Source organism: Procambarus clarkii, chromosome 22 (genome assembly GCF_040958095.1).
Source record: "Procambarus clarkii isolate CNS0578487 chromosome 22, FALCON_Pclarkii_2.0, whole genome shotgun sequence".
Lineage (NCBI taxonomy): Eukaryota > Metazoa > Arthropoda > Malacostraca > Decapoda > Cambaridae > Procambarus > Procambarus clarkii.
The window spans coordinates 36,245,493-36,272,463 of record NC_091171.1 but is presented as its reverse complement, the minus strand read 5'-3'; the positions used below and the strand labels follow the sequence as shown (position 1 = coordinate 36,272,463).

The 26,971-nt window shown below is 46.9% G+C and overlaps 1 protein-coding gene across 5 annotated transcripts in view; it reads right to left on the bottom strand.

The window, feature by feature from the left end:
• Nucleotides 1-26,971, bottom strand: part of LOC123758843 (uncharacterized) — a 199,907-nt gene that overhangs the window by 679 nt on the left and 172,257 nt on the right. For 2 of the 5 annotated variants that reach the window (XM_069328842.1, XM_069328843.1), the window contains 2 exons: nucleotides 7,790-8,030; nucleotides 1-4,803 (listed from right to left, as the gene is read on the bottom strand). The exon at nucleotides 1-4,803 is cut by the window's left edge and continues 679 nt beyond it. In XM_069328842.1, coding sequence (XP_069184943.1) covers nucleotides 4,350-4,803; nucleotides 7,790-8,030 — 695 coding nt within the window. In that variant the 3' untranslated portion in view covers nucleotides 1-4,349. The remainder of the gene's footprint in view (nucleotides 4,804-7,789; nucleotides 8,031-26,971) is intronic. The other 3 variants (XR_011229325.1, XR_011229327.1, XR_011229326.1) reach the window with 3 other exon arrangements.

The window sequence follows — 26,971 nt, the reverse complement described above, 5'->3', positions numbered from 1 at the left end:
ATTGAATAGATTCAATCTATCAACAACTACAAAATGATGAGTGAATTCAGCCAGGGGATGAATGTTAATATACAATATTTAAGAACTGTGTGCGGTGGAGCAGGGGGGGGGGGGGATGTGCTAGGCAATCCACACACAAATAAATAAACGTTGTGAAAACACTACACAACCTACCTTAACTTAGCCTAACCTAACCTAACCTAGCCTGACATAACCAAAACTAACCTAACCTAACTTAACCTAAAATAGCCTCTCCTTTACGGTAGTGTTAGATCTGAGATCATTGCAAACTTGCAATGCAGTTTGGACCTCAAACTATCATTTTTGTCCTGCTTTCGCCAACTTGCAAAAAGGATTTTTCGTTTTTTTTTTTTTGTGTATTTACATTTCATCCAACTACGTACAACAACTACGTCCTTTGATATGAAATTGTGTAAGGGTTTTCATCCCTATTTTGGCCTCAAATCCTACCTAATTACCTCTATTCCCCATTCTCTTTTTGTATTCCTTTATTTTTCTCTAAGTACCTTTTAATTCCTTCTGTACTCCTCGGTACTTTGTTTTGCATTATACACTCAACAGTAGTTACAGTAAACTGAATAAGTTGGTAATAATGGTGCAGTTTCATAACTTTAAGTTACGTTCTTAACGCCACTGGGTGACATCTGAAGTCCCCGAAATCACTGATTGATACCTTAAGTCAGGTTCCATGCAACGAATTACGATCTCGTAATTACGCTTACGATTACGTTCTGGAGGAAAAAGTTGCTGGCGTCGGAATGCGATACCGATGAAGTTGTTTGACCGCTCAACTTAAGCCAGAATACAATAGAATAAATCTCAGAATACACTAGGATACTGTCACAGAATACATTAGCCTAATTTCACAGAATACATTAGGATAAGCAATCAGTCCTGAGCAGTAACAGTGTATATAGCGAAGAATGATCACATGTACATATATGTACATAATATTTACATAATATGTACTATGGTAACAAAAGCAGACCGCATTTTTTAACTTTTGGTATTGAAAGAGGAACATAATTGAAACGTACTCTAACCTACCCTAGGCCTAACTTAATGTTTTCTAGGCCTAAAATATGTCCAATGTTAGAAATATTTAGTACAAAAAATGTACTGTATTAGGTCTGGAATATTTAGGTTAGGGATTAGGTTTCTGTTTCTAGTTTTCACTTTCAATTCCAAAAGTATAAAATATAGACTATTTTTATGCCATTCTCCATCTTTTGTACTTATTATGTACACATTATGTACATGTCCATCTTAGATGCTATATGCACCATAGTTGCGAAGGACATGAGATACAGACCTGCTAATTTCGCGATACATTCCAAATAACTGAAAATCAACACTTTCCCTGACTAGAGTCGAGGGTTGGAGTTAAAGTATAGGGATCATCAACCAGAATACAATAGAATAACTCTCAGAATTCACTAGGATACTGTCACATAACACATTAGCCTAATTTCACGGAATACATTAGGATAAATTAATTTATAAACTCGATCGACACGTGTTTCCCCTCTCAAAGAAGAATTACCAGAGGTTAGCTCTCTGTTGACGAGTTATATTATGGCACCTTAAACACGGGTTACAGAGCAGCTGGTCTGGGGTACTACTACCTGCTATGTCGACCATACATTACTCAGCAACTGGTCTTGGGTATTACCTGCTATCTCGACCATACATTACTCAGCAACTGGTCTTGGGTATTTACAAACTAGCTAATGCACAGAAGCCCCAAATACTAGTGGCTAGATATACAACACGACGCGCCATTGAACATTACGACATATGTACACAAAGATTTCACAACAGCTGTAGTGAGATCTAAAGGTTTTCCCCAAGGACAAAACAAAACCAAAAAAAAAATAGCCAATACAAGACTCAGTACCGCATTCACTGTTTACGTGTATATGATACAACTGCTGCATGAGGCTCACAGAGTGAATGACATGAGTGTGTGTGTACCAATGGCCCTGAGTGTATGTCTGTTTACACCAATGTAGGTGATAATACCAGTGGAAGCACAATGTAGGTGTTAATACCAGTGGAAGCACCAAAGAAAATAACACAATTTCCTTTTCCCCCAAAAAAAAACTTTTACGCATTGTAAGTTAAATGGAAGAAAAAGGTCAGCTTAACACTATGCCGGTTACAGGGGATGCTGCATACAAGAAATGTCGGATAAACAAAGGCCGGTTATGGTGGAGCGGCGGCCGTGAGAATAACGGTTGATGGAAGCGGAGGAGACTCGGTATACTCCAAGAGAGAGAATCGAGGGAATATGCTTTGATCTGTGACAAAGGAACGCTGTGGGAGAGCTGTATACCGCCTGACAGTATACCTCTAAGCATTTAAGTCTGACTACTCTAAGCCAGTATGACTATAGCATTTTGAAGTGATATGGGATAGACTTTAAGCTTCGAAATAAGGGCAGAATAGAAATATAATGATAAAATAGAATAGAGATATAAGGTTAAAATAGAACAGAGATATAATGATAAAATAAGGTGAGGGATACGAGGATAGATTAAGAAAGAGGCCATGACGCAAAGAAGGTGGAACATGAGGATGGCGTGAAGAAAACGATTCCCAATCCCTGGGGGGGATCTTCGGGAATCGAACGTGAGCCCTGCAAAGAAGCGATCGAGGCCGTCGCTCTACCTACCAGTGCCTCAGTGAATACCTCAACCTGCCCATAGAGATCTGTTAACAAATAATAACGACAGGAGCATTACACATGATTACACAGGAGCATTACACATGATTACACAGGAGCATTACACATGATTACACAGGAGCGTTACACATGATTACACAGGAGCATTTAGCAGTTATCATTATTTTGTGTTGTTCACGATACGCAAAATAAGAACTGAAACGTTGATGATTAGACCACACACTAGAAGGTGAAGGGACGACGACGTTTCAGTCCGTCCTGGACCATTCTCACAATCGACTTGAGAATGGTCCAGGACGGACTGAAACGTCGTCGTCCCTTCACCTTCTAGTGTATGGTCTGATCAACATACTTTAGTCACGTTTTTGTGACTCATCGCCGGCAACTGAAACGTTCTTAATCTCAAGATGACGACAATATTCAGGTATGTGTTTAAAAATGGAAACAAACATCTTTAATTAACAGAAAAATTAGCTTATTTGCATTTCAATACCAACACAAGTCTTGAAGCCTTTAAGCTAGAAAGGTTGTAGATATGTTTATGCTTTTTAAGCTGCTTTTGTGAACTTTGAACCTTATCAAGTGCACGTCGGGAGGTTTTGGCACACTGAGACAAGGGGGGGGGGGGTACCTATGTCACGATTGGTCACACTGAGACCAATCGTGACAAAGACCGGTACGTATGGTCTGGTAAGTACGTGTGTTATGTTCGGTCACACTAGGAGAGAACGTATATATACCCATGTCAGCTTTGTTCACACTAAGAGAGGAGGCGTATACCCATGTCAGCTTTGTTCACACTAAGAGAGGAGGCGTATACCCATGTCAGCTTTGTTCAAGCTTCACTATACGTTCATTGAGATTCCAGGAACAGAAGCCTTGCCTTCGACGAGTCAGTTTGCCTTTTGTATGTCTTTGTCCATTTTTGCTTCGCTCTTGACCAATTATGCAATGATTATGACCATCTTCAGGATGGCTATATACCCTCTCAAGGATGGCTATAACACCTTCAGAATGGCTATATCATCTTCAGGATGGCTATATCATCTTCAGGATGACTATATCACCTTCAGGATGGCTATATCACCTTCAGGATGGCTATATCACCTTCAGGATGGCTATATCACCTTCAGGATGGCTATATCACCTTCAGGATGGCTATATCACCTTCAGGATGGCTATATCACCTTCTGGAGTAACGACTGATTCAAGAGGTACACCAACTTCATGGACAAATTACGAACTGGAATAACTGGAATCCAAACCAGCCAAACTGACCTCGTTGCTGAACTCAGCCAATGGAAAATTATGCATCTATACTGAGCTCATCAGCTAGGAATCACACATCCCAGCACAGCTCAGCAGCTATGACTCACACATCCTAGTAAAACTCAGCATGTGGAAACTTGTACATCAGAGCTGAGATCATCACCTAGGAGATATACATAATTGCTGAGATAATTAGCTAGGAGACACACACACACACACACACACCCTAGCGGAGCTCAGCAGCTAGGACTTATAACACATCCTAGCGCTGCTCTTCTGACCGCCTAGTCAGATGCATAAACATGATATTGACCATCGTGTTCCAGTCGGCCTCCAGTACGGGGCCAAGCTGCCCCCACTCCCCGTGGGTCACTCACGAGTACGGGTAGTGGGGGAGGGTCCTGGGGGTGGAGGAAGTGGTGACGGGGACCTCAGGGGGAGGGGAACTGAGGGGAGAGGGCTGGGGAGCGGCGTGAAGCCCCAGGGGAGGCGAGGAGGCCAGAGGGGAGGATGTTGCAAGCGGAGACGAGGTTGCTAAGGGCGAGGTGGTTGCAAGGGCGGCGGCTGACGATACTGCGGCCCAGTACGGCGGTGGGGATAGGAGGGGAGGAGGTGGGTGAGGGGAGGGTGAGGTGAGGGGCCCAGCACCTAGTGGGGAGGAACCTCCTAGCAGCTGGGAGTAGCCCGTGAGGAAGCTCAAGTCCGCTGGGTAGCGCTGGGCTTCCGCTGTCTGCTGCTGCCGGACTTGGTCAAGTCCGCGGAAGTCGAATTTGTAGGCGTACCGCTTTCCGTGCACCTTCGTCATGATGTTTTTGTCGTAGTAGTACCTGAAATATCGCGCACCTGTTAGTTCAGTGGTTGGAATTATGTATTTATTTATATACAAGAAGGTACATTGGGTTTGTAAGGATACATAGCCTGGTGTTTACAATCTTGTAAAGCCACTAGTATGCGCAGCGTTTCGGGCAGAATTGCTAACATTACACCATTCCATTCTCTAATGGAATGCATTAGGCAGACTCCATCATATATAAACAATATTAAATGTACACACAGAGATCACACTAACGTGATGCATCAAATGATCAAATCCACAAGGGCCGTTAAGGCAGTGTCTGGGATGCTCCCGGACGCAGGTTCGAATCCTCGTCACGGCCCTTGTGGATTTGTTCATTTAATATTAACTGTTACATTTTATAGAACCCAATAGGCTCCAGAATCTGTACATCAGTTGATTGACAGTTGAGAGGCGGGACCAAAGAGCCAAAGTTCATCCACCCGCAAGCACAACTAGGTGAGTACTAGTTAGTTCATTGGCTATAACTAGTAACACCACACTAGTTCAAAAGTGAATAGCAGATGAATGCTGCTATTTATTTTTTGGTAGTGTGTAAGTTATTACTATTTATTCACTCCTATTTGTTCACACGGCCGCTGATGACTGTGTGAGAGGAACATACCCCATATACGCTTCGCTTTGCTACTCTCCGATAGTGACCAATGTGACCATCAGTATAATACTGTGACCATCAGTATACAATGAACCATCTGTATTACCTTAGAACGTTATTCAATATATTCCATTATCCCTATTGTTCACGTTAATAATTATAATTATGATAACTATTACTTTATTTAACAAAATTATGAGAGATTTGTATTTTGCTGCAATATCGAGGAGGAGTTTTGTGTTCAGTTGTCTGTAGCCTCAAATTAAATTATTAAATGGTACAGATTGGAAGGAGGAACTATCAGAAAGCGCTGTTGTTGTTGTTATAGATTAAGCTACTCGGAACAAGTTCCAAGTAGCACGGGCTATGGTGAGCCCGTAACTTACCTGGCACAGGAGCGGTGTTGTATGTCAAGAAAGTGCTAAACCATTACGCCTATATAGCACTGGGAAGGGATCAGAATAACAATTTGGGATGGAACGGGAAAACAGGAATGGTGCCCACCCGGTCGGCCGAGCGGACAATACTCTGGACTTGTGATCCTGTGGTCCTGGGTTCGATCCCAGGCGCCGCCGAGAAAGAATTTCAGAGTTTCTTTCACCCTATGTCCCTGTTACCTAGCAGTAAATAGGTACCTGGGTGTTAGTCAGCTGTCACGGGATGCTTCCTGGGGGTGGAGGCCTGGTCGAGGACCGGGCTGCGGGGACACTAAAAAGCCCCGAAATCATCTCAAGATAACCTCAAGATAACCCACTATTGGGTGGGTCGGGGATTGAACGGTGACCTGCATGAAGCGAGACCGTAGCTCTACGGTCCAGCCCAAGCGGTTGGGCTTGTCTGTAGCAGTGGCCGGGAGTCTTGCCCGTGTATATATGTGATATTTATTGTACTCGATATTATTGATTTGTTTATTAGACTTGCTTCCCATTTGCAAGTAATCAAAAGGGCGTAAAAATTGTTGTTTATTGCCATTCCTAGTTTCTTCAGCTTTCAATCGTAGTTTCTTTACCTTTTAAGTGTACTTCCTTCTGCTTCCATACATAGTTTCCTCCACTTCCATACATGGTTTCTTCTGCTTCCATACATAGTTTCCTCCACTTCCATACATGGTTTCCTCCACTTCCATACATAGTTTCTTCTGCTTCCATACATGGTTTCCTCCACTTCCATACATGGTTTCTTCTGCTTCCATACATAGTTTCCTCCACTTCCATACATGGTTTCTTCTGCTTCCATACATAGTTTCCTCCACTTCCATACATGGTTTCCTCCACTTCCATACATAGTTTCTTCTGCTTCCATACATAGTTTCCTCCACTTCCATACATGGTTTCTTCTGCTTCCATACATAGTTTCCTCCACTTCCATACATGGTTTCTTCTGCTTCCATACATAGTTTCCTCCACTTCCATACATGGTTTCTTCTGCTTCCATACATAGTTTCCTCCACTTCCATACATGGTTTCCTCCACTTCCATACATAGTTTCTTCTGCTTCCATACATAGTTTCCTCCACTTCCATACATGGTTTCTTCTGCTTCCATACATAGTTTCCTCCACTTCCATACATGGTTTCTTCTGCTTCCATACATAGTTTCCTCCACTTCCATACATGGTTTCCTCCACTTCCATACATAGTTTCTTCTGCTTCCATACATAGTTTCCTCCACTTCCATACATGGTTTCTTCTGCTTCCATACATAGTTTCCTCCACTTCCATACATGGTTTCTTCTGCTTCCATACATAGTTTCCTCCACTTCCATACATGGTTTCCTCCACTTCCATACATGGTTTCTTCTGCTTCCATACATAGTTTCCTCCACTTCCATACATAGTTTCTTCTGCTTCCATACATAGTTTCCTCCACTTCCATACATGGTTTCCTCCACTTCCATGCATTGTTTCTTCTGCTTCCATACATAGTTTCCTCCACTTCCATACATAGTTTCCTCCACTTCCATACATGGTTTCCTCCACTTCCATACATGGTTTCCTCCACTTCCATACATAGTTTCCTCCACTTCCATACATGTTTTTCTCAACTTCTATACATGGTTTTTTCAGCTTCCATACATATTTACCTACTCTCTCCCCAACAACCACCCAACTTCGCCACAAAGTTAATTATAATAAAATTAAATGTGAAGCTATTAAACATAATAACGTTGCTGCAACGTTGTGGCCACTATGGGGGGGGGGTGTTAACGTTGCTACAACGTTGTGACCACTGTGGGGGATTAACGTTGTTACAATGTTGTGGCCACAGTAACATTGCAGCAACGTTGCGGTGCCTATGGATGGTAACATTGCTGCAACATTGCGACGACGTGTACTGGACATAATAAGTCCCTCAGAACCCACCTGAGGGCGCGGGAGAGCTTGTCGTAGTTCATGTTGGGTTTGGACTTGCGCTCCCCCCAGCGGCGAGCCACCTCGTCAGGGTCGAGGATCTTGAACTCTCCTGCTGTGCCTTCCCAGGTGATGACGGAGGCGTTGGCGGGGTCGGAGAGCAGCTCCAGCAGGAACTGCCACAGCTGGATCTGGCCTGAGCCCTGAGCGGCCAGGCGGGATGAGCGGGGGCCCAGGAGCTCATACGGGTCCACTGAAATGGTGGGGGGGAATTGTCAGTATTGGCGGGGAAATTGACAGTATTGGTGGGGGAATTGTCAGTATTGGCGGGGAAATTGTCAGTATTGGTGGGGGAATTGTCAGTATTGGCGGGGAAATTGTCAGTATTGGTGGGGGAATTGTCAGTATTGGTGGGAAATTTTAAGTGTTGGTGAGAATATCAGCGATGGTGGGGAGAATATCAACACTGGTGGGGAGAATATCAACACTGGTGGGGAGAAAATCAACACTGGTGGGGAAGAAAATCAACACTGGTGGGGGAGAAAATCAACACTGGTGGGGAGAAAATCAACACTGGTGGGGAGAAAATCAACACTGGTGGGAATAAAATCAACACTGGTGGGGAAGAAAATCAACACTGGTGGGGAAGAAAATCAACACTGGTGGGGGAGAAAATCAACACTGGTGGGGAAGAAAATCAACACTGGTGGGGGAGAAAATCAACACTGGTGGGGGAGAAAATCAACACTGGTGGGGAAGAAAATCAACACTGGTGGGGGAGAAAATCAACACCTGGTGGGGAAGAAAATATAAGCACACGACCAAGGCATTTATAACAAGCATGGAACTCCATTACCATCAATCATAATAAAAAGAACCTCAATCAATTATTCATCATACATTCAAAATAGGTTTCAAATAGGGAGTTGACTATTTTACAATACATAAAAAGCAATTCAACTAAAACATTGGACACATTCGAATATTATTGCCTATTAATACCACCAATCTTAAGAACCACTGATATGTTGATGTTTGAGGTAATATGAATCGGTATACGCTTCTACTTGTGGTAGGTAGTCCTGGACGGTCAGGGGTGGTAGTAGTGGTCGTGGTAGGTAGTCTGGTTGGTCGGGGGTGGTCGTACTGGTCGTGGTAGGTAGCCTGGACGGTGAGGGGTGGTAGTAGTGGTCGTGGTAGGTAGTCTGGTTGGTCGGGTGTGGTCGTACTGGTCGTGGTAGGTAGTCTGGTTGGTGAGGGGTAGTCGTACTGGTCGTGGTAGGTAGCCTGGACGGTCAGGTGTGGTAGAACTGGTCGTGGTAGGTAGCCTGGACGGTCAGGGGATGGTAGTACTGGTCGTGGTAGGTAGCCTGGACGGTCAGGGGTGGTAGTACTGGTCGTGGTAGGTAGCCTGGACGGTCAGGTATGGTAGAACTGGTCGTGGTAGGTAGCCTGGACGGTCAGGTGTGGTAGTACTGGTCGTGGTAGGTAGCCATGGACGGTCAGGTGTGGTAGTAACTGGTCGTGGTAGGTAGCCTGGACGGTCAGAGGTGGTAGTACTGGTCGTGGTAGGTAGCCTGGACGGTCAGAGGTGTGGTAGTACTAGTCGTGGTAGGTAGCCTGGACGGTCAGAGGTGGTAGAACTGGTCGTGGTAGGTAGCCTGGACGGTCAGGTGTAGTAGTACTAGTCGTGGTAGGTAGCCTGGACGGTCAGAGGTGGTAGAACTGGTCGTGGTAGGTAGCCTGGACGGTCAGAGGTGTGGTAGTACTAGTCGTGGTAGGTAGCCTGGACGGTCAGAGGTGGTAGTACTGGTCGTGGTAGGTAGCCTGGACGGTCAGAGGTGGTAGTACTGGTCGTGGTAGGTAGCCTGGACGGTCAGAGGTGGTAGAACTGGTCGTGGTAGGTAGCCTGGACGGTCAGAGGTGGTAGAACTGGTCGTGGTAGGTAGCCTGGACGGTCAGGTGTGGTAGAACTGGTCGTGGTAGGTAGCCTGGACGGTCAGGTGTGGTAGAACTGGTCGTGGTAGGTAGCTTGGCCATCAATCATCATAATGACTGACACTTCTCAGCCAATTATTATTATAACTGACACGTGCATGATAATCAATCAAATTCGACACACTCAATCGCTTAATTTTATGTCATTTACCTTATTAACTCACTATTAATATTTTTAATTACCCGAGTTAGCAAAGTGAAGATACTCAGTGGAGGCGGCCCACACCGGCATCCTGACGCCCACCTGCGCCCACACCGCCCACGGAGACGCCACTACACCAAATACACCACGCCCACAACCCGTAGATAGCCAGTCAGTCAGCGTGGGGCTACACCCACGCCCACAACCCGTAGATAGCCAATCAGTCAGCGTGGAACAGCAGCCACGCCCACAGATCAAGCCTGCCCATTCGTCCTGCCCATAGTCGTATCTACCAATCACAGACGAGTGTGATTCAAAATCCACGGCTACCGAACGCTGACCAATCGCGATTTAATGAATCGCACCTGCAAGGAAATACGCCAATCACAACACTTGTTTAGGAGTCACCCGTTACACTCACACCAATATCCACCAATCACCAGACGATTTGGTCACAACTTACAAGCCGAACCCTCACGGCGGGGAGGATTAGCCAATTACCGCAGCGTTTCACCGAAGCGAGACCACGCCCACTGACACGAGCACCATTGGTGATCAATACTAGAAATGCCTCGACCAATCGCAAGAAAGCCGAGACCCCACGCCCACTGGCACAAGCACCAATGGCGATCAATACTAGGAAAGAAACAGCCAATCACAAGAGAGTTGCGTTCTCTGTTTCATTACTGGTAGTTCAGGGCGTGGTAATCTGCTTGTCCACGTGGTTCCCTGGTAGTTTAGGGCGTGGAACACTGGTAGTTTAGGGCGTGGAACACTGGTAGTTTAGGGCGTGGAACACTGGTAGTTTAAAGCGTGGAACACTGGTAGTTTAGAGCGTGGAACACTGGTAGTTTAGAGCGTGGAACACTGGTAGTTTAGCGCGTGGAACACTGGTAGTTTAGGGCGTGGAACACTGGTAGTTTAGCGCGTGGAACAGTGGTAGTTTAGGGCGTGGAACACTGGTAGTTTAGGGCGTGGAACACTGGTAGTTTAGGGCGTGGAACACTGGTAGTTTAGGGCGTGGAACAATGGTAGTTTAGGGCGTGGAACAATGGTAGTTTAGGGCGTGGAACACTGGTAGTTTAGAGCGTGGAACACTGGTAGTTTAGGGCGTGGAATACTGGTAGTTTAGGGCGTGGAACAATGGTAGTTTAGAGCGTGGAACACTGGTAGTTTAGGGCGTGGAACACTGGTAGTTTAAAGCGTGGAACACTGGTAGTTTAGAGCGTTGAACACTGGTAGTTTAGGGCGTGGAACACTGGTAGTTTAGGGCGTGGAACACTGGTAGTTTAGGGTGTGGAACACTGGTAGTTTAGGGCGTGGAACACTGGTAGTTTAGAGCGTGGAACAATGGTAGTTTAGGGCGTGGAACACTGGTAGTTTAGGGTGTGGAACACTGGTAGTTTAGAGCGTGGAACACTGGTAGTTTAGGGTGTGGAACACTGGTAGTTTAGGGCGTGGAACACTGGTAGTTTAGAGCGTGGAACAATGGTAGTTTAGGGCGTGGAACACTGGTAGTTTAGCGCGTGGAACACTGGTAGTTTAGGGCGTGGAACACTGGTAGTTTAGGGCGTGGAATACTGGTAGTTTAGGGCGTGGAACACTGGTAGTTTAGGGCGTGGAACACTGGTAGTTTAGAGCGTGGAACACTGGTAGTTTAGAGCGTGGAACACTGGTAGTTTAGGGCGTGGAACACTGGTAGTTTAGGGCGTGGAATACTGGTAGTTTAGGGCGTGGAACAATGGTAGTTTAGGGCGTGGAACACTGGTAGTTTAGGGCGTGGAATACTGGTAGTTTAGGGCGTGGAACAATGGTAGTTTAGCGCGTGGAACACTGGTAGTTTAGGGCGTGGAACACTGGTAGTTTAGAGCGTGGAACACTGGTAGTTTAGCGCGTGGAACACTGGTAGTTTAGAGCGTGGAACAAAGGGGGTTTTGGGCGTGGTGCAACACTTGTGGGCGTGGTGCAACACTTATGGGCGTGGTGCAACACTTATGGGCGTGGTGCAACACTTGTGGGCGTGGCGCAACACTTGTGGGCTTGGTGCAACACTTGTGGGCGTGGCTCAACACTTGTGGGCGTGGTGCAACACTTGTGGGCGTGGCTCAACACTTGTGGGCGTGGTGCAACGCTTGTGGGCGTGGCTCAACACTTGTGGGTGTGGCTCAACACTTGTGGGCGTGGTGCAACACTTGTGGGCGTGGCTCAACACTTGTGGGCGTGGCTCAACACTTGTGGGCGTGGCTCAACACTTGTGGGCGTGGTGCAACACTTGTGGGCGTGGCTCAACACTTGTGGGCGTGGTGCAACACTTGTGGGCGTGGTGCAACACTTGTGGGCGTGGTGTAACAATTGTGGGCGTGGTGCAACACTTGTGGGCGTGGCTCAACGCTTGTGGGCGTGGTGCAACACTTGTGGGCGTGGCTCAACACTTGTGGGCGTGGCTCAACTCTTGTGGGCGTGGTGCAACACTTGTGGGCGTGGCTCAACACTTGTGGGCGTGGTGCAACACTTGTGGGCGTGGCTCAACACTTGTGGGCGTGTCTCAACACTTGTGGGCGTGGTGCAACACTTGTGGGCGTGGCTCAACACTTGTGGGCGTGGTGCAACACTTGTGGGCGTGGCTCAACACTTGTGGGCGTGGCTCAACACTTGTGGGCGTGGTGCAACACTTGTGGGCATGGCTCAACACTTGTGGGCGTGGCTCAACACTTGTGGGCGTGGCTCAACACTTGTGGGCGTGGTGCAACACTTGTGGGCGTGGCTCAACACTTGTGGGCGTGGTGCAACACTTGTGGGCGTGGTGCAACACTTGTGGGCGTGGTGCAACAATTGTGGGCGTGGTGCAACACTTGTGGGCGTGGCTCAACACTTGTGGGCGTGGTGCAACACTTGTGGGCGTGGCTCAACACTTGTGGGCGTGGCTCAACACTTGTGGGCGTGGTGTAACACTTGTGGGCGTGGCTCAACACTTGTGGGCATGGCTCAACACTTGTGGAAGTGGCTCAACACTTGTGGACGTGGTGCAACACTTGTGGGCGTGGTGCAACACTTGTGGGCGTGGTGCAACACTTGTGGGCGTGGAGCAACACTTGTGGGCGTGGTGTAACAATTGTGGGCGTGGTGCAACACTTGTGGGCGTGGTGAAACACTTGTGGGCGTGGTGCAACACTTGTGGGCGTGGTGTAACAATTGTGGGCGTGGTGCAACACTTGTGGGCGTGGCTAAACACTTGTGGGAGTGGTGTAAGACTTGTGGGCGTGGTGCAACACTTGTAGGCGTGGTGCAATACTTGTGGGCGTGGCTCAACACTTGTGGGTGTGGTACAACACTTGTGGGCGTGGTGCAACACTCGTGGGCGTGGCTCAACACTTGTGGGCGTGGTGCAACACTTGAGGGCGTGGTGCAACACTTGTGGGCGTTGTGCAACACTTGTGGGCGTGATGCAACACTTGTGGGCGTGGATCAACAGTTGTGGGCGTGGCACAACACTTGTGGGCGTGGCACAACACTTGAGGGCGTGGTGCAACACTTGTGGGCGTGGTGCAACACTTGTGGGCGTGGATCAACAGTTGTGGGCGTTGTGCAACACTTGTGGGCGTGATGCAACACTTGTGGGCGTGGATCAACAGTTGTGGGCGTGGCACAACACTTGTGGGCGTGGCACAACACTTGAGGGCGTGGTGCAACACTTGTGGGCGTTGTGCAACACTTGTGGGCGTGCTTCAACACTTTTGAGCGTCGTTTAACACTTGTGGGCGTGGCTCAACACTTGTGGGCGTGGTGCAACACTTGTGAGCGTGGTGCAACACTTGTGGGCGTGGTGCAACACTTGTGGGCGTGGCTCAACACTTGTGGGCGTGGTGCAACACTTGTGGGCGTGGTGCAACACTTGTGGGCGTGGCTCAACACATAATACAGAACTTCCATGTAAGCTACAGCACAAGTTTTGCTTGAATTAAATCAAGCGATTCCCAAATAATCTTTAATGTTCTCAATCACTGTATGTAAAATTATTCCACATTAACATTGTCACTCGTTAGTGCTCCATTTTAGTAAATTTATTTTGTATATATATATATTGTAAATTTGTGTATGAATTTCAAATCAGATTTTGCTATACGCAGGAATTGCATAGCACAGATGTATTGATCTATTTGTAGGTGATGAGTCACAATAACGTGGCTGAAGTATGTTGACCAGACCACACACTAGAAGTTGAAGGGACGACGACGTTTCGACTTGAGAATGGTCCAGGACGGACCGAAACGTCGTCGTCCCTTCAACTTCTAGTGTGTGGTCTGGTCAATATTGATCTGTTTGTATTGTTGTTCCCTCAGCGAGGTGATGAGGTCACAGATGCTTGGCTCCAGGAGATCGATAGCCAACCTGCAACTGTTTTGGTAACTGCATCACAAAACTGACGTCGAGGTGTTATTGATATATAATAATTATTCGGGCGAATATAAATACGAGCTGCCTTGTATGGACCAATAGGAGCTGCCTCGTATGGACCAATAGGAGCTGTCACGTATGGGCCAATAGGAGCTGCCTCGTATGGACCAATAGGAGCTGACTCGTTTGGTCCAATAGGTCCTCTGCAATGTCTTTAATTCTTATGTTAGCACCTCAAAAGCACGTTTAGGTGTTTGACATGCTTACATGGCTACTTGGGAACTGTCAGCGCCAACGAGTTCAATACATAGGCAAGACAGCAACATCTCTATCAAGACGCCTAACAATGCACAAACAGCAAGGACCTATTAAAGAATATATGGTTTCTATACATAACCAGACCATCACCAGAGATATACTCACAAACAGCACCAAAATAATCGCCAGATACAGCGACAACAGAAGACTGGACATGGGCGAGGCACTATACATCAAGCAAACCAAGCCATGTATCAATTGCCAACTAGCAACAAATTTCCCTTTGCCATCTTGCAGACCACGACGGAGCATACAGCACACTGCCCCAGCCATCATGCAGACCACGACGGAGCATACAGCACACTGTCCCAGCCATCTTGCAGACCACGACGGAGCATACAGCACACTGCCCCAGCCATCATGCAGACCACGACGGAGCATACAGCACACTGCCCCAGCCATCATGCAGACAGGAGCGTGACAATATACGACGAACCTGCAAGTGAGGCGCTTCACCTTCACCTCATCCTCGGGTATATATGAAGCAGCAAGAAACTTTGTAATCTTTATGAGGGTGTCCAGCTGCTGCTCATAAAGACTGTGAAGCAGTATCCTCCCCCGCGATAACAGCTTCATGGTTAAATGCAACCTCAGAATACTGAGAAAAAAAAAAAAAAAATTGTACCACTTACGGGCTATTCATGCCCGTGCCACCTCTTGGGTGGCTTAATCTTTATCAATCAATCAATCACTTTGTAATCGGCGGCATTATCCCCGCTCTTATACGACTAGCGGAGAGACTTGCCAGACCAGACAACCACCAACCACTACCTGTTGATTGACGGTTGAGAGGCGGGATAAAAAGAGCCAGAGCTCAACCCTCGCAAGCACAATTAGGTGAGTACCGTCAGGGAACTGAATGTGCTGTACCTAGCCAATGGCCTGGACCCCATCACAACCACTGACGCAAGTCTCACTACCTCCCACTATCACACAGGGAACTTCCACAAGGTCGACCTTAACTCAGACATCAGCTTCCACTAAAGACCCGGGCTGCACAAACTGCAGCATTCTCCAATCCAGCCCCAAAAACTACCACCATCACCATCTCAGCAGAGGCGCTCGCAGACGTGCTCTCTGCGACCACCACCACCACCACCGACGTGACCAAACCAGCTTCTACCACAACTCATCGACTCCAGAGCCAACCTTAACCTCAGGATGAGACCAAAACTACCAACAACAGACTACGCCACGGACTCCTCAGACAAGGAAATCTCAGTAAGAGCTCCATCGTCGCGGCACTTACCATACTCCGTACAAGATCTCACGAGGCCACATCACCCAACTCCAGTGACAACACAATCATTTCAACTCACAGCGAGACTCAGACTAAGAAAAAAACGGAAGACCTACAGGCCATCACTAACTCACCAGCTCTATAACTGGATAACTGGTATAGTTTGCCAATCCGAGACCCGCCCTACACACACACACACACACACACTACACACACACACACACACACTACACACACACACACACACACACATATATATATATATATATATATATATATATATATATATATATATATATATATATATATATATATATATATATATATATATATATATATATAGTTGGGTATTTATATCCAGAAGCTAAAATATCGAACAATGAAGGTGAGATGATTAAGGAGATATTGCTGATATAATTTTATTACTTATTGTTGGCATAATTTAATTCCTATCACAAATCATACCAATTATAAAGTTGTCTAATTTATATATAATCCTGGACTTGCATTAATATTGTCTAATTCATTACTTTTGGACTCTTAACCTGTTCTTATACTAAATTTATGTTATTTGATTCTCTGGTCAAGATGTTTACAAGCTTATGAGTGTTTATAAAAAAAAAATCCTCATTAAAATTTCCACAGGTAGTTATATAAAAGAACAGAAATATAGAATAAGAACAAGTCAAGGGTCCAATGCATTATTTGTTCATTTAAGAGATTGTAATCATTCAACTGACTGGACTAATTCATGCAGCATTCTCGAGTGTAAATCACATACTAAAAGAAATTTTACTGAATCTTACTTTATAAAAAGTAGTGAATTAGATATTATTAATGTACTCTATAATTAACTCAACTATAACTAATTATAGACAACTCTATAATTAATAAGATTTGTGATAGGTAATAAAATTATGTCAACAATAAGTGGATGTGCAGTATATTCCATGAAGGAGGGAATACCCCAATTAATATCCACTGAATATTAACATAGTTAATATCCCCTGAATCATCTCACCTTCACTGTTCGATACTCTAGCTTATGAATCTTTGTCTAGTCAAACAACACTCACAATCTTTACGAGCTCACTATAGCTCGTGCTACATTGACATTTCGTTCAGAGTAGCAAAATCTAAAACAACATTGTATAGTCAGGTGTAGTTGGGTACATAATCAAAAACTCTTATGTCCTCGTTTCGTATCCTTTTCATAGCTGATACGTATGCATAACCGAATCACGATATTTTGTGATTATTCTTATATACATATACATACATACATACGTATATACTATAGCTTTCACGCTCGTTGGCAAATAATGGAACACGCGGCCAGGGCCAAAACGAGACTTGGGGCTCCGGGATTTCATATCAACAAAAGCCAATTACTGAATGCTTGAAAAGTTACTTGGAAAAATCCCAAGAGGTAGAAGCTCCGCGCAAGTGTTCAGGTTCGTGTATGTGACTCACACTCTCAAGCAGTTTACAGTCATAAAGAAAATACAATCAAGACACAATTACAAACAGCACACACTTACCAAAAACATAATCACAAACAGCAGTCACACGCAGCATACAATTACAAACAACTTACAATCATAACAGCACAATCCCCAAAAAATAAATCACAAATAACACCCAATCAGAAACAGCATACAATCACATGTAATAAACGTGCAAACAATCGCAAACAAAACACAAACCATACACAATTACAAAGAATCTGCCATCACAAACAGCACACACTCACAAACAACACACAATCATGAACCACACACAATCACATACACCCCCCACAGTCCCAAACACCACACAAGCACAAAATATAAGCATTAAAAACCAGCACACGTGAAGATCCCTCAATCTTAGAATCAATTAAAGATGGAGATCTTTGGGAAGACAGAAGTCTTATTCTCAGAGGCGCAGTTCGCCTGGGATGTATGCAACGCTGGTGAGACCCAGACAGCTTTGAGGAGCTTTACTGCGGCAGGATTCAGAGCATTGAACATATCACGTACGCGAGACTAATTCAGGAGTATGCAACCCACCCACCCTCCCTGAAAAGGAAGGGAGCAGTTCAAGCTGTTAGTCACAGCACTCCCAAACAATTTTAATTCAATAATGATACACGAACAACGGTTAGAAGTAAAGTATCACTCGCAATTACAACACACACACACACACACACAAGACGAAGCTGGAAAAAGTCCAAAGGTATGCTACTAGACTAGTCCCAGAACTTAGAGGCATGAGTTATGAGGAAAGGCTGCGGGAAATGCACCTTACGACACTGGAAGACAGAAGAGTAAAGGGGGACATGATCACAACCTACAAAATCCTCAGGGGAATCGACAGGGTAAACAAGGATGAACTATTCAACACTGGAGGGACGCGAACAAGGGGACACAGGTGGAAGCTGAGTACCCAAATGAGCCACAGAGACATTAGAAATAACTTTTTCAGTGTCAGAGTAGTTAGTAAATGGAATGCACTAGGAAGTGATGTGGTGGAGGCTGACTCCATACACAGTTTCAAATGTAGATATGATAGAGCCCAGTAGGCTCAGGAATCTGTACATCAGTTGATTGACGGTTGAGAGGCGGGACCAAAGAGCCAGAGCTCAACCCCCGCAAACACAACTAGGTGAGTACACACACACACACACACTGTGTGAATGTGTGTGTTCGATTCCATGTGTGGCCCGAATTCGATTCCCGGCCGAGTCAGAATCAAATGAGAAGAGTTTCTTTCACCCTGAGGCTCTTGTTCACCTAGCAGTAAATAGGTACCTGGGAATTAGTCAGCTGTTACGGGCTGCTTCCTGTGTGTGTGTGTGTGTTAGAGAGAAATATGTGTAGTAGATATAATAGAGGAAAAATGGACCGGTTAGAAAGGCGGGGTCCAAGAGCTAATAGCTCGATTCTACAGGCACGTAAAATTGTTTAATTGACATAAATGTAAACAAAGCCGCTGTAATTCATTAAAGATGTACAGGTTTCGTCAGTGGTTGCGTAAAAGCTCGTTCAATCCTGTTTCTGGTGTGTAATTTCAACGCGAGTTGCTTCTGGCATGCGATCCTATAGCGCAGTGTTCGACGTGCTCGACTCAAAACCGAGAGTCGAACCCGCGGTAAATATATAATCCCCGGGCAGGACAGAAAGTACATTTGGATACGTTTCCTTCCACCTGATGCCGCTGTTCACCTAGCAACAAAATAGGTACCCGGGAGTTTAACAGCTGTCGTGGATTGCCTCCCGGGGAAGGAAATTAAATCACAGGCCTATAGGCCTAGGAAGACCTGGCAACCCGGCCTATTGCTGACCCTAGCAACGGGGGATCAATATTACCTCAGGATATACTCTATATAGGCCTAAGGGAAGTCATGGTATTGTAGGGAAATACTGAACAAAAATTGCCTGAGTGGACTGGCTCGATGAACTAATATTTTACCTGAACAATTAATTTTTTCTGGAATTATGTGGAAGTGTTGATAAGAAATAATGCTTATGCCTTAAAATTAATTCCTGGATGGGTATTTTGTTCTTTTACCACTGGTGTACCTGGCCCGGTACTGTCTCCGTACCTGGCCCGGTACTGTCTCCGTACCTGGCACGGTACTGTCTCCGTACCTGGCACGGTACTGTTCCCGTACCTGGCCCGGTACTGTCTCCGTACCTGTCACGGTACTGTTCCCGTACCTGGCCCGGTACTGTCTCCGTACCTGGCCCGGTACTGTCTCCGTACCTGGCCCGGTACTGTCTTCGTACCTGGCACGGTACTGTCTTCGTACCTGGCCCGGTACTGTCTCCGTACCTGGCACGGTACTGTCTCCGTACCTGGCACGGTACTGTCTTCGTACCTGGCCCGGTACTGTCTCCGTACCTGGCACGGTACTGTCTCCGTACCTGGCACGGTACTGTTCCCGTACCTGGCCCGGTACTGTCTCCGTACCTGTCCCGGTACTGTCTCCGTACCTGGCCCGGTACTGTCTCCGTACCTGGCCCGGTACTGTCTCCGTACCTGGCACGGTACTGTCTCCGTACCTGGCACGGTACTGTTCCCGTACCTGGCCCGGTACTGTCTCCGTACCTGGCCCGGTACTGTCTCCGTACCTGGCACGGTACTGTTCCCGTACCTGGCCCGGTACTGTCTCCGTACCTGGCCCAGTATTGTCTCCGTACCTGGCACGGTACTGTTCCCGTACCTGGCCCGGTACTGTCTCCGTACCTGGCCCAGTATTGTCTCCGTACCTGGCACGGTACTGTCCCCGTACCTGGCCCGGTACTGTCTCCGTACCTGGCCCGGTACTGTCTCCGTACCTGGCACGGTACTGTTCCCGTACCTGGCCCGGTACTGTCTCCGTACCTGGCACGGTACTGTCCCCGTACCTGGCACGGTACTGTCTCCGTACCTGGCCCGGTACTGTCTCCGTACCTGGCACGGTACTGTTCCCGTACCTGGCCCGGTACTGTCTCCGTACCTGGCACGGTACTGTCTTCGTACCTGGCCCGGTACTGTCTCCGTACCTGGCCCGGTACTGTCCCCGTACCTGGTACGGTACTGTCTCCGTACCTGGCCCGGTACTGTCTCCGTACCTGGCCCGGTACTGTCTCCGTACCTGGCACGGTACTGTCTTCGTACCTGGCACGGTACTGTCCCCGTACCTGGCCCGGTATTGTCTCCGTACCTGGCACGGTACTGTTCCCGTACCTGGCACGGTACTGTTCCCGTACCTGGCACGGTACTGTTCCCGTACCTGGTACGGTACTGTCTCCGCACCTGGCACGGTACTGTCCCCGTACCTGGCCCGGTACTGTCTCCGTACCTGGCCCGGTACTGTCTCCGTACTTGGCACGGTACTGTCTCCGTACCTGGCACGGTACTGTCCCCGTACCTGGCACGGTACTGTCACCGTACGTGGCCCGCTACTGTCCCCGTACCTGGCCCGGTACTGTCCCCGTACCTGGCCCGGTACTATCTCTCTACCTGCCTTGTACTTCCACCGGTACTGTCTGTCTACTCACCTTACACCCGCGGACCGGTATCGCCTCTGTACCTAGACCGATATTGTCTGTGGACCAGCCTTCTACCTGGCCCGGTATATATATATGTCTGTATCTATGTATTTGTTCCTGTAATGGCACCCTCTACCTGTATCGGTTCTGTATTTGCTTGCGAGTGACTGCAGTAAGCTGGAAAATTACAGGAGACTTGGGCAAGAAAGTGCTAATTAATCCAGAATATGACCATGGCACTTGAAAGGAATATGAGACAGACTAAGAGCTTGGGGTATGATGACAGAGTATAAGCACTGGGACGTGAGGTCAAACGAACAGCGCGGATAGCACGACAGAGAGAGAAAGATCGGGGCTCAGCCACTTTGGACTATCGGGGATCGAACGCCGACCCAGCATACCATACAGCGAAGCCGTCGCTGTAACGAGCATCAACATAAAGATAGTTTGCTGTCATGTAATTTAGAAACTGTACTTGTGGTCGATCTCGAACCACAATTGTTGATGTGACGACTTATACTGAATTTTGTAACTGGCTCATCAAGACTGTAACTTGCTTAGCTAAATGAATTGTGGGGTTCAGTCCCTGAGCCCATTATGTGGCTCTGTAACCCCTTCCACTACCGCCCACAAGATGGGTATGGGGTGCATGATAAATGAACTAAACTAAACTATCATGCGTCTCTGATTGTGATGAGGACGACTCCTGTGGGTTTGATTGTGATGAGGACGACTCCTGTGGGTTTGATTGTGACGAGGACGACTCCTGTGGGTTTGATTGTGACGAGGACGACTCCTGTGGGTTTGATTGTGACGAGGACGACTCCTGTGGGTTTGATTGTGATGAGGACGACTCCTGTGGGTTTGAGTGTGATGAGGACGACTCCTGTGGGTTTGATTGTGATGAGGACGACTCCTGTGGGTTTCGATTCAACAGCAGTGCAGACATTATTTGTTTTTTCAACCTTTTGCACTTTTGTTTTCTAATTACAACAGAAAATTCCGAATGACTGAATGAAAGACACTTTGGTTTCTAAGTACAAACAACAGAGAGCGTTTTGTCAGAGATATTTTGGTGTCTAATAACACAAACCGCTGAATGAACGAGTCTATTTTCTAGCTGGACTCCACAGAAAACGCCGAATTAAAGATCCTTTGGTTTCTGACATTCGCTGAGAGACGTTATTGATGATGTAAAGGTTCTCAGTTATCAATTCCGGGTTTCAGCGTGATCGTGTATTTGTTTTTGCGTAAGCTTGGCCTTCAGATTTGGCGTGAGCTTAGCCTTAAGCTCTTGAGTAAGCTTAGCCTTTAACTTACATTCCTGTACATTCTCTGCAATATTGCCATAGAAAAGGGACTTTAGAACGCCTGTCAATCGTTGGTTCACTTTCCAATACACGTAAACTGCTTTAGGAGGCTCATGTGCAGTCATTATAAGCTTGTATTAGTGTTTTAATAGTCTGATATTCAGTCATTGTAAGCTTGTATTAAGGCTTTAAGAGCTCATATTTGTAAGATTGTATTAGTGCTTTAATATGTTGATATTGTCACTATAAACTTGTTTTAAAGCTCTAATAGGCACATTTTATGGTAACTAATAAATTTATATATATATATATATATATATATATATATATATATATATATATATATATATATATATATATATATATATATATATATATATATATATATATATATATATATATATATATATATATAATGCGTGTGTACTTACCCAGAGCTCCTTGCAGGGTTGAGCAACAGCTCCTGGCCCCGTAAACATGTGTGTGAGTGTACTCCCTTAAAACACAAAAAAGTATGGTCTGAGGCCCCAAGACATGACACACGGTAAGCTTTAGTGACAGTTTTGCAGTCGCGTGTGTCCAGCGAGAGGGACGGAGAGGCGCAGGCCGCCGTATAGAGTTGTCAGCGTCTCAAGATACTGCAGGACACTGGAAATGAGCTGAACGAATAGACAGAGATAGCAGCGATAGCAGTCAATCAAAGTTTCTGGCATGGAAACATTCGGACGAATTTCCAGGTATCGTGCCAAATGAGCCAAAGTTCCGGGCTTGGTGACACTCCGAGGTCCTGTCCTGGCGACACAGCCGGAACTCTAAGTATTGCTACACTACCAAAGTTTCCAGGCATAGCGACACCGCGAAAGTTCCACGCGTAGCGACACAGCCAAAAGTCCCCCAGGCAAAGCGACACTCCAACGGGGAAATAAATCATCAAAATCGCGTCGTGGCGAGAGTGCCCGCCAAGTTCCTAATAAAACGGTCCCAGCGGTACGAGGTGTGGGAAGCCCCGCGTTGATTCCCTCGGGAAAGAAGACTAAGAGCTGCTCGCGGCGGCGGCGGCCACACTGGCCCGCAGCAGCGGAGGGAACTACCGCAGTCAGTCAGTCTGGCCGAGCGTCGTTCCTCGCTGGAACGGGAGACGATCACTTGTTCGGCGAGGTGGCCTCTCTCCTGTGTGTATATACTTGACCCTCCCTCCACGCCCCCCCCCACCACCGTCACATCCCCATTCCAGCGCCTGCTACCCCCCCCTATCTTCCCCCCTCACACCCAGGAGAGCCACCCTCACTCCCCCGCTACCGGCCCTAGCTCCCCCTCCCTGGCACACAGAGCTTACTGTTCCCATCTAATTATCACAGAAAGTGCTCAATAATTCTATTTTAGCAGCGTTATCACCGAGTTTAATATGGCTCTTGGTGGCATTTATCCCCAGTGCTTGTGGTGTAGCGGGGACACGCCGCACGGAGGATAGAAAATCGTGTGTAATAGCGACACAAGTCACGACCAAGTTTGCAGCACTGAGCTTCTGTATAAGACATTGGGGAGATGCGCGGTGCTCCCAGGCGCACCACAGCACCCAGTAACACTCTGTGTGTGTGTGTGTGTGTGTGTGTGTGTGTATTCACCTAGTTGTGTTCACTAGTTGTGCTTGCGGGGGTTGACCTCTGCTCTTTCGGCCCGGCTCTCAACTGTCAATCAACTGTTACTACTATTTTTTCCCCCCACACCACACACACACACCAGGAAGCAGCCCGTGACAGCTGACTAACTCCCAGGTACCTATTTACTGCTAGGTAACAGGCGCATAAACTCCCAGATACCTATTTACTGCTAGGTAACAGGCGCATTAGGGTAAAAGAAACTCTGCCCACTGTTTTTCGCCGGAGCCCGGGATCGAACCCGGGACCACAGGATCACGCGTCCAGCGTGCTGTCCGCTCAACCACCGGCCCCCATTGTGTATGTGTGTGTGTGGGGGGGGGGGGGGTGTTTGTGTGTGTGTGGGGGGGGGGGGGATGTTTGTGTGTGTGTGTGTGTGTGTGTGTGTGTGTGTGTGTGTGTACTCACCTAGTTGTACTCACCTAGTTGTGCTTGCGGGGGTTGAGCTCTGGCTCTTTGGTCCCGCCTCTCAACTGTCAATCAACAGGTGTGCAGGTTCCTGAGCCTATTGGGCTCTATCATATCTACACTTGAAACTGTGTATGGAGTCAGCCTCCACCATATCACTTCCTAATGCATTCCATTTGCCAACCACTCTGACACTAAAAAAGTTCTTTCTAATATCTCTGTGGCTCATTTGGGCACTCAGTTTCCACCTGTGTCCCCTAGTGCGTGTTCCCCTTGTGTTAAACAGCCTGTCTTTATCAACCCTGTCGATTCCCTTGAGGATCTTGAATGTGGTGATCATGTCCCCCCTAACTCTTCTGTCTTCCAACGAAGTGAGGTTTAATTCCCGTAGTCTCTCCTCGTAGCTCATACCTCTCAGCTCGGTTACTATTCTGGTGGCAAACCTTTGAACCTTTTCCAGTTTAGTCTTATCCTTGACTAGATATGGACTCCATGCTGGAGCCGCATACTCCAGGATTGGTCTGATATATGTGGTATACAAGGTTCTGAATGATTCTTTACACAAGTTTCTGAATGCCGTTCGTATGTTGGCCAGCCTGGCATATGCCGCTGATGTTATCCTCCTGATATGGGCTGCAGGAGACAGGTCTGTGTGTGTATGTGTGTTATAGAAAATGGAATGAACTAAAGTAGGTTTCAGAAGCGAACTCCGTTCATAATTTTAAAAGTAGATGTGATAGGGAAATAGATAAAAAAGTCCATCTACTTTCAAGACAACCAGTCCGTTCTACTATCGATTCTACCACTTCCGTCCATTTTCAACTCAACCACTTTCGTCTACTTTCAAACTCTACCACTTCAGTCGCATCTATCAAATGCAGCATTGATCATACAGTTGCAACCACGTGTGCTTTATGAGTAGATAAGTTCTGTTGTACATCTACCCTTCCCAATCACATACAATCCCCCCTTCAATCATATATAAATTCTCTTCAAATACGTATAGAGTTCCCCCCTACAATCACAGACTTTATTCCCCCTTCAATTACATTAAAGTTCCCATCAAACCACATCCAGTTCACCATCAATTACGTTCATTATCCCCTTAAATCACGTACAGTTCCCCTTCAATGCAAGCAAGTCGCCGTAACATCCCCTCCCCACCCCACAACCCCCCCTTACCCCCCTTCCCTGCAATTCAACACCAATCTCCCCTACCATTACCTGCTTCCCCCACCAGTCACAAACATATTGAAAGGAGTAGAGAATGTTGCTACGAGGAAAGGGAATAGAGAGGGGGGAAGTGGAAGGGGAAGTTCGGGAGGTGGGTGAGAGAGAGGAAGGCAAAGAGGGGGATGAGAGGGAGGGAGGGGGAAGGAGGGGGGAGGGGGGATTTAAAGTCTTCAGGAGCGCCAAACAAAGTCCTCCGATATTGTGAGTTTTCCAGCGCCACTGACTACTGAGTCATCAATCGTAGAGATGAGGCGGGGTGAAAAATGAGCCGCTTGAGGTCGTAGGAGGGGTGGGTGGGGGGTGATGGAGGGGGAGAGAGAGGGGTGGGGGTGGGGTGGGTTGGGGGTGCGTAAGATGCCCGGTAATGCCGCCACATGATAAAGGAAGGCATAAATTGAGCATATTGATAAGTGTGGAAATCCTTAAGGATCAGGCGTGGCCGGCGACTCAGTGGGATCAAGGCTTATTGCCCTCTTGCTCCTGCCGGCTTGATTCTCATGCACTCCCCCCCTCTACCCCCCCCTCTCTCTCTCTCTCTCTCTACCCTATATTCCCCTTCACCTCCTTCCTTCCTACCTCCTCACCTGCCCTCCGGACTAGAATCCCTGCACGGTCTCTGGGGGACGGGGGGGGGGGGGGCTTCTCTACCCCTCACCGCCTCTTCATTACTTTGCATTTCTCTGGGTTAACGTCAAGTATCCATCTGTTCAACCATCATCCACAAACATAGATAAACATCACACTATATCTCCCGTGTGAGATCGTTGATGAACGTCTAAAAACAAACAATGCTGACGAGGAGTCACAATAACGTGGCTGAAATATGTTGACCAAACCCCACACTAGAAAGTGAAGGGACGACGACTTTCTAAAAAAAAAAATAGCGTGTTCCAGTATCTAAGACACACCTCCTGTACCTTTCAGTACTGCGAGTTCTCTCACCATGGCCTTCTGTTACCTACCAGGGGTACAGCCTCTCACCCATCCCGGCCCTTGTCCCATATGCCCTCCTGGTTCTCATGCTTGTATAGGGATCGTGTCAAGCGCTCTCTGACGGTGAAGGAATAAACAGCCAACCCACACTTCTCTATCCTGTTTAATCATTGCCATTTAATGTTAAAATTTCAAGTGATACGTCAAGACATGATCTATCTCCATTAACGCCACGCTGGTGCTGTAAGATTAAACACTCTCTTAAATGTTACAAGAGTCGTTTCCTTGAGAGCCTCCCCAGCACCTTGTAAGGCGCGGTTGTTAATGGCATGGTTCTGTAGTTCCATGGTTTCTATCTACTTCATTTCTGTTAGAAACAACATATCATGTATTCCATATCAATGGCAATCTCTCGTGTGTAACAAGATGAAGCCCAACACAAAAGGGGAGGCTCAGGACCCCCCAGCTGTTTCTTTCATTATCTTTGGGAGGTTTCATTCACTTGGGGTCATGGGAGACTCGAACACCGGTCACAAAATAT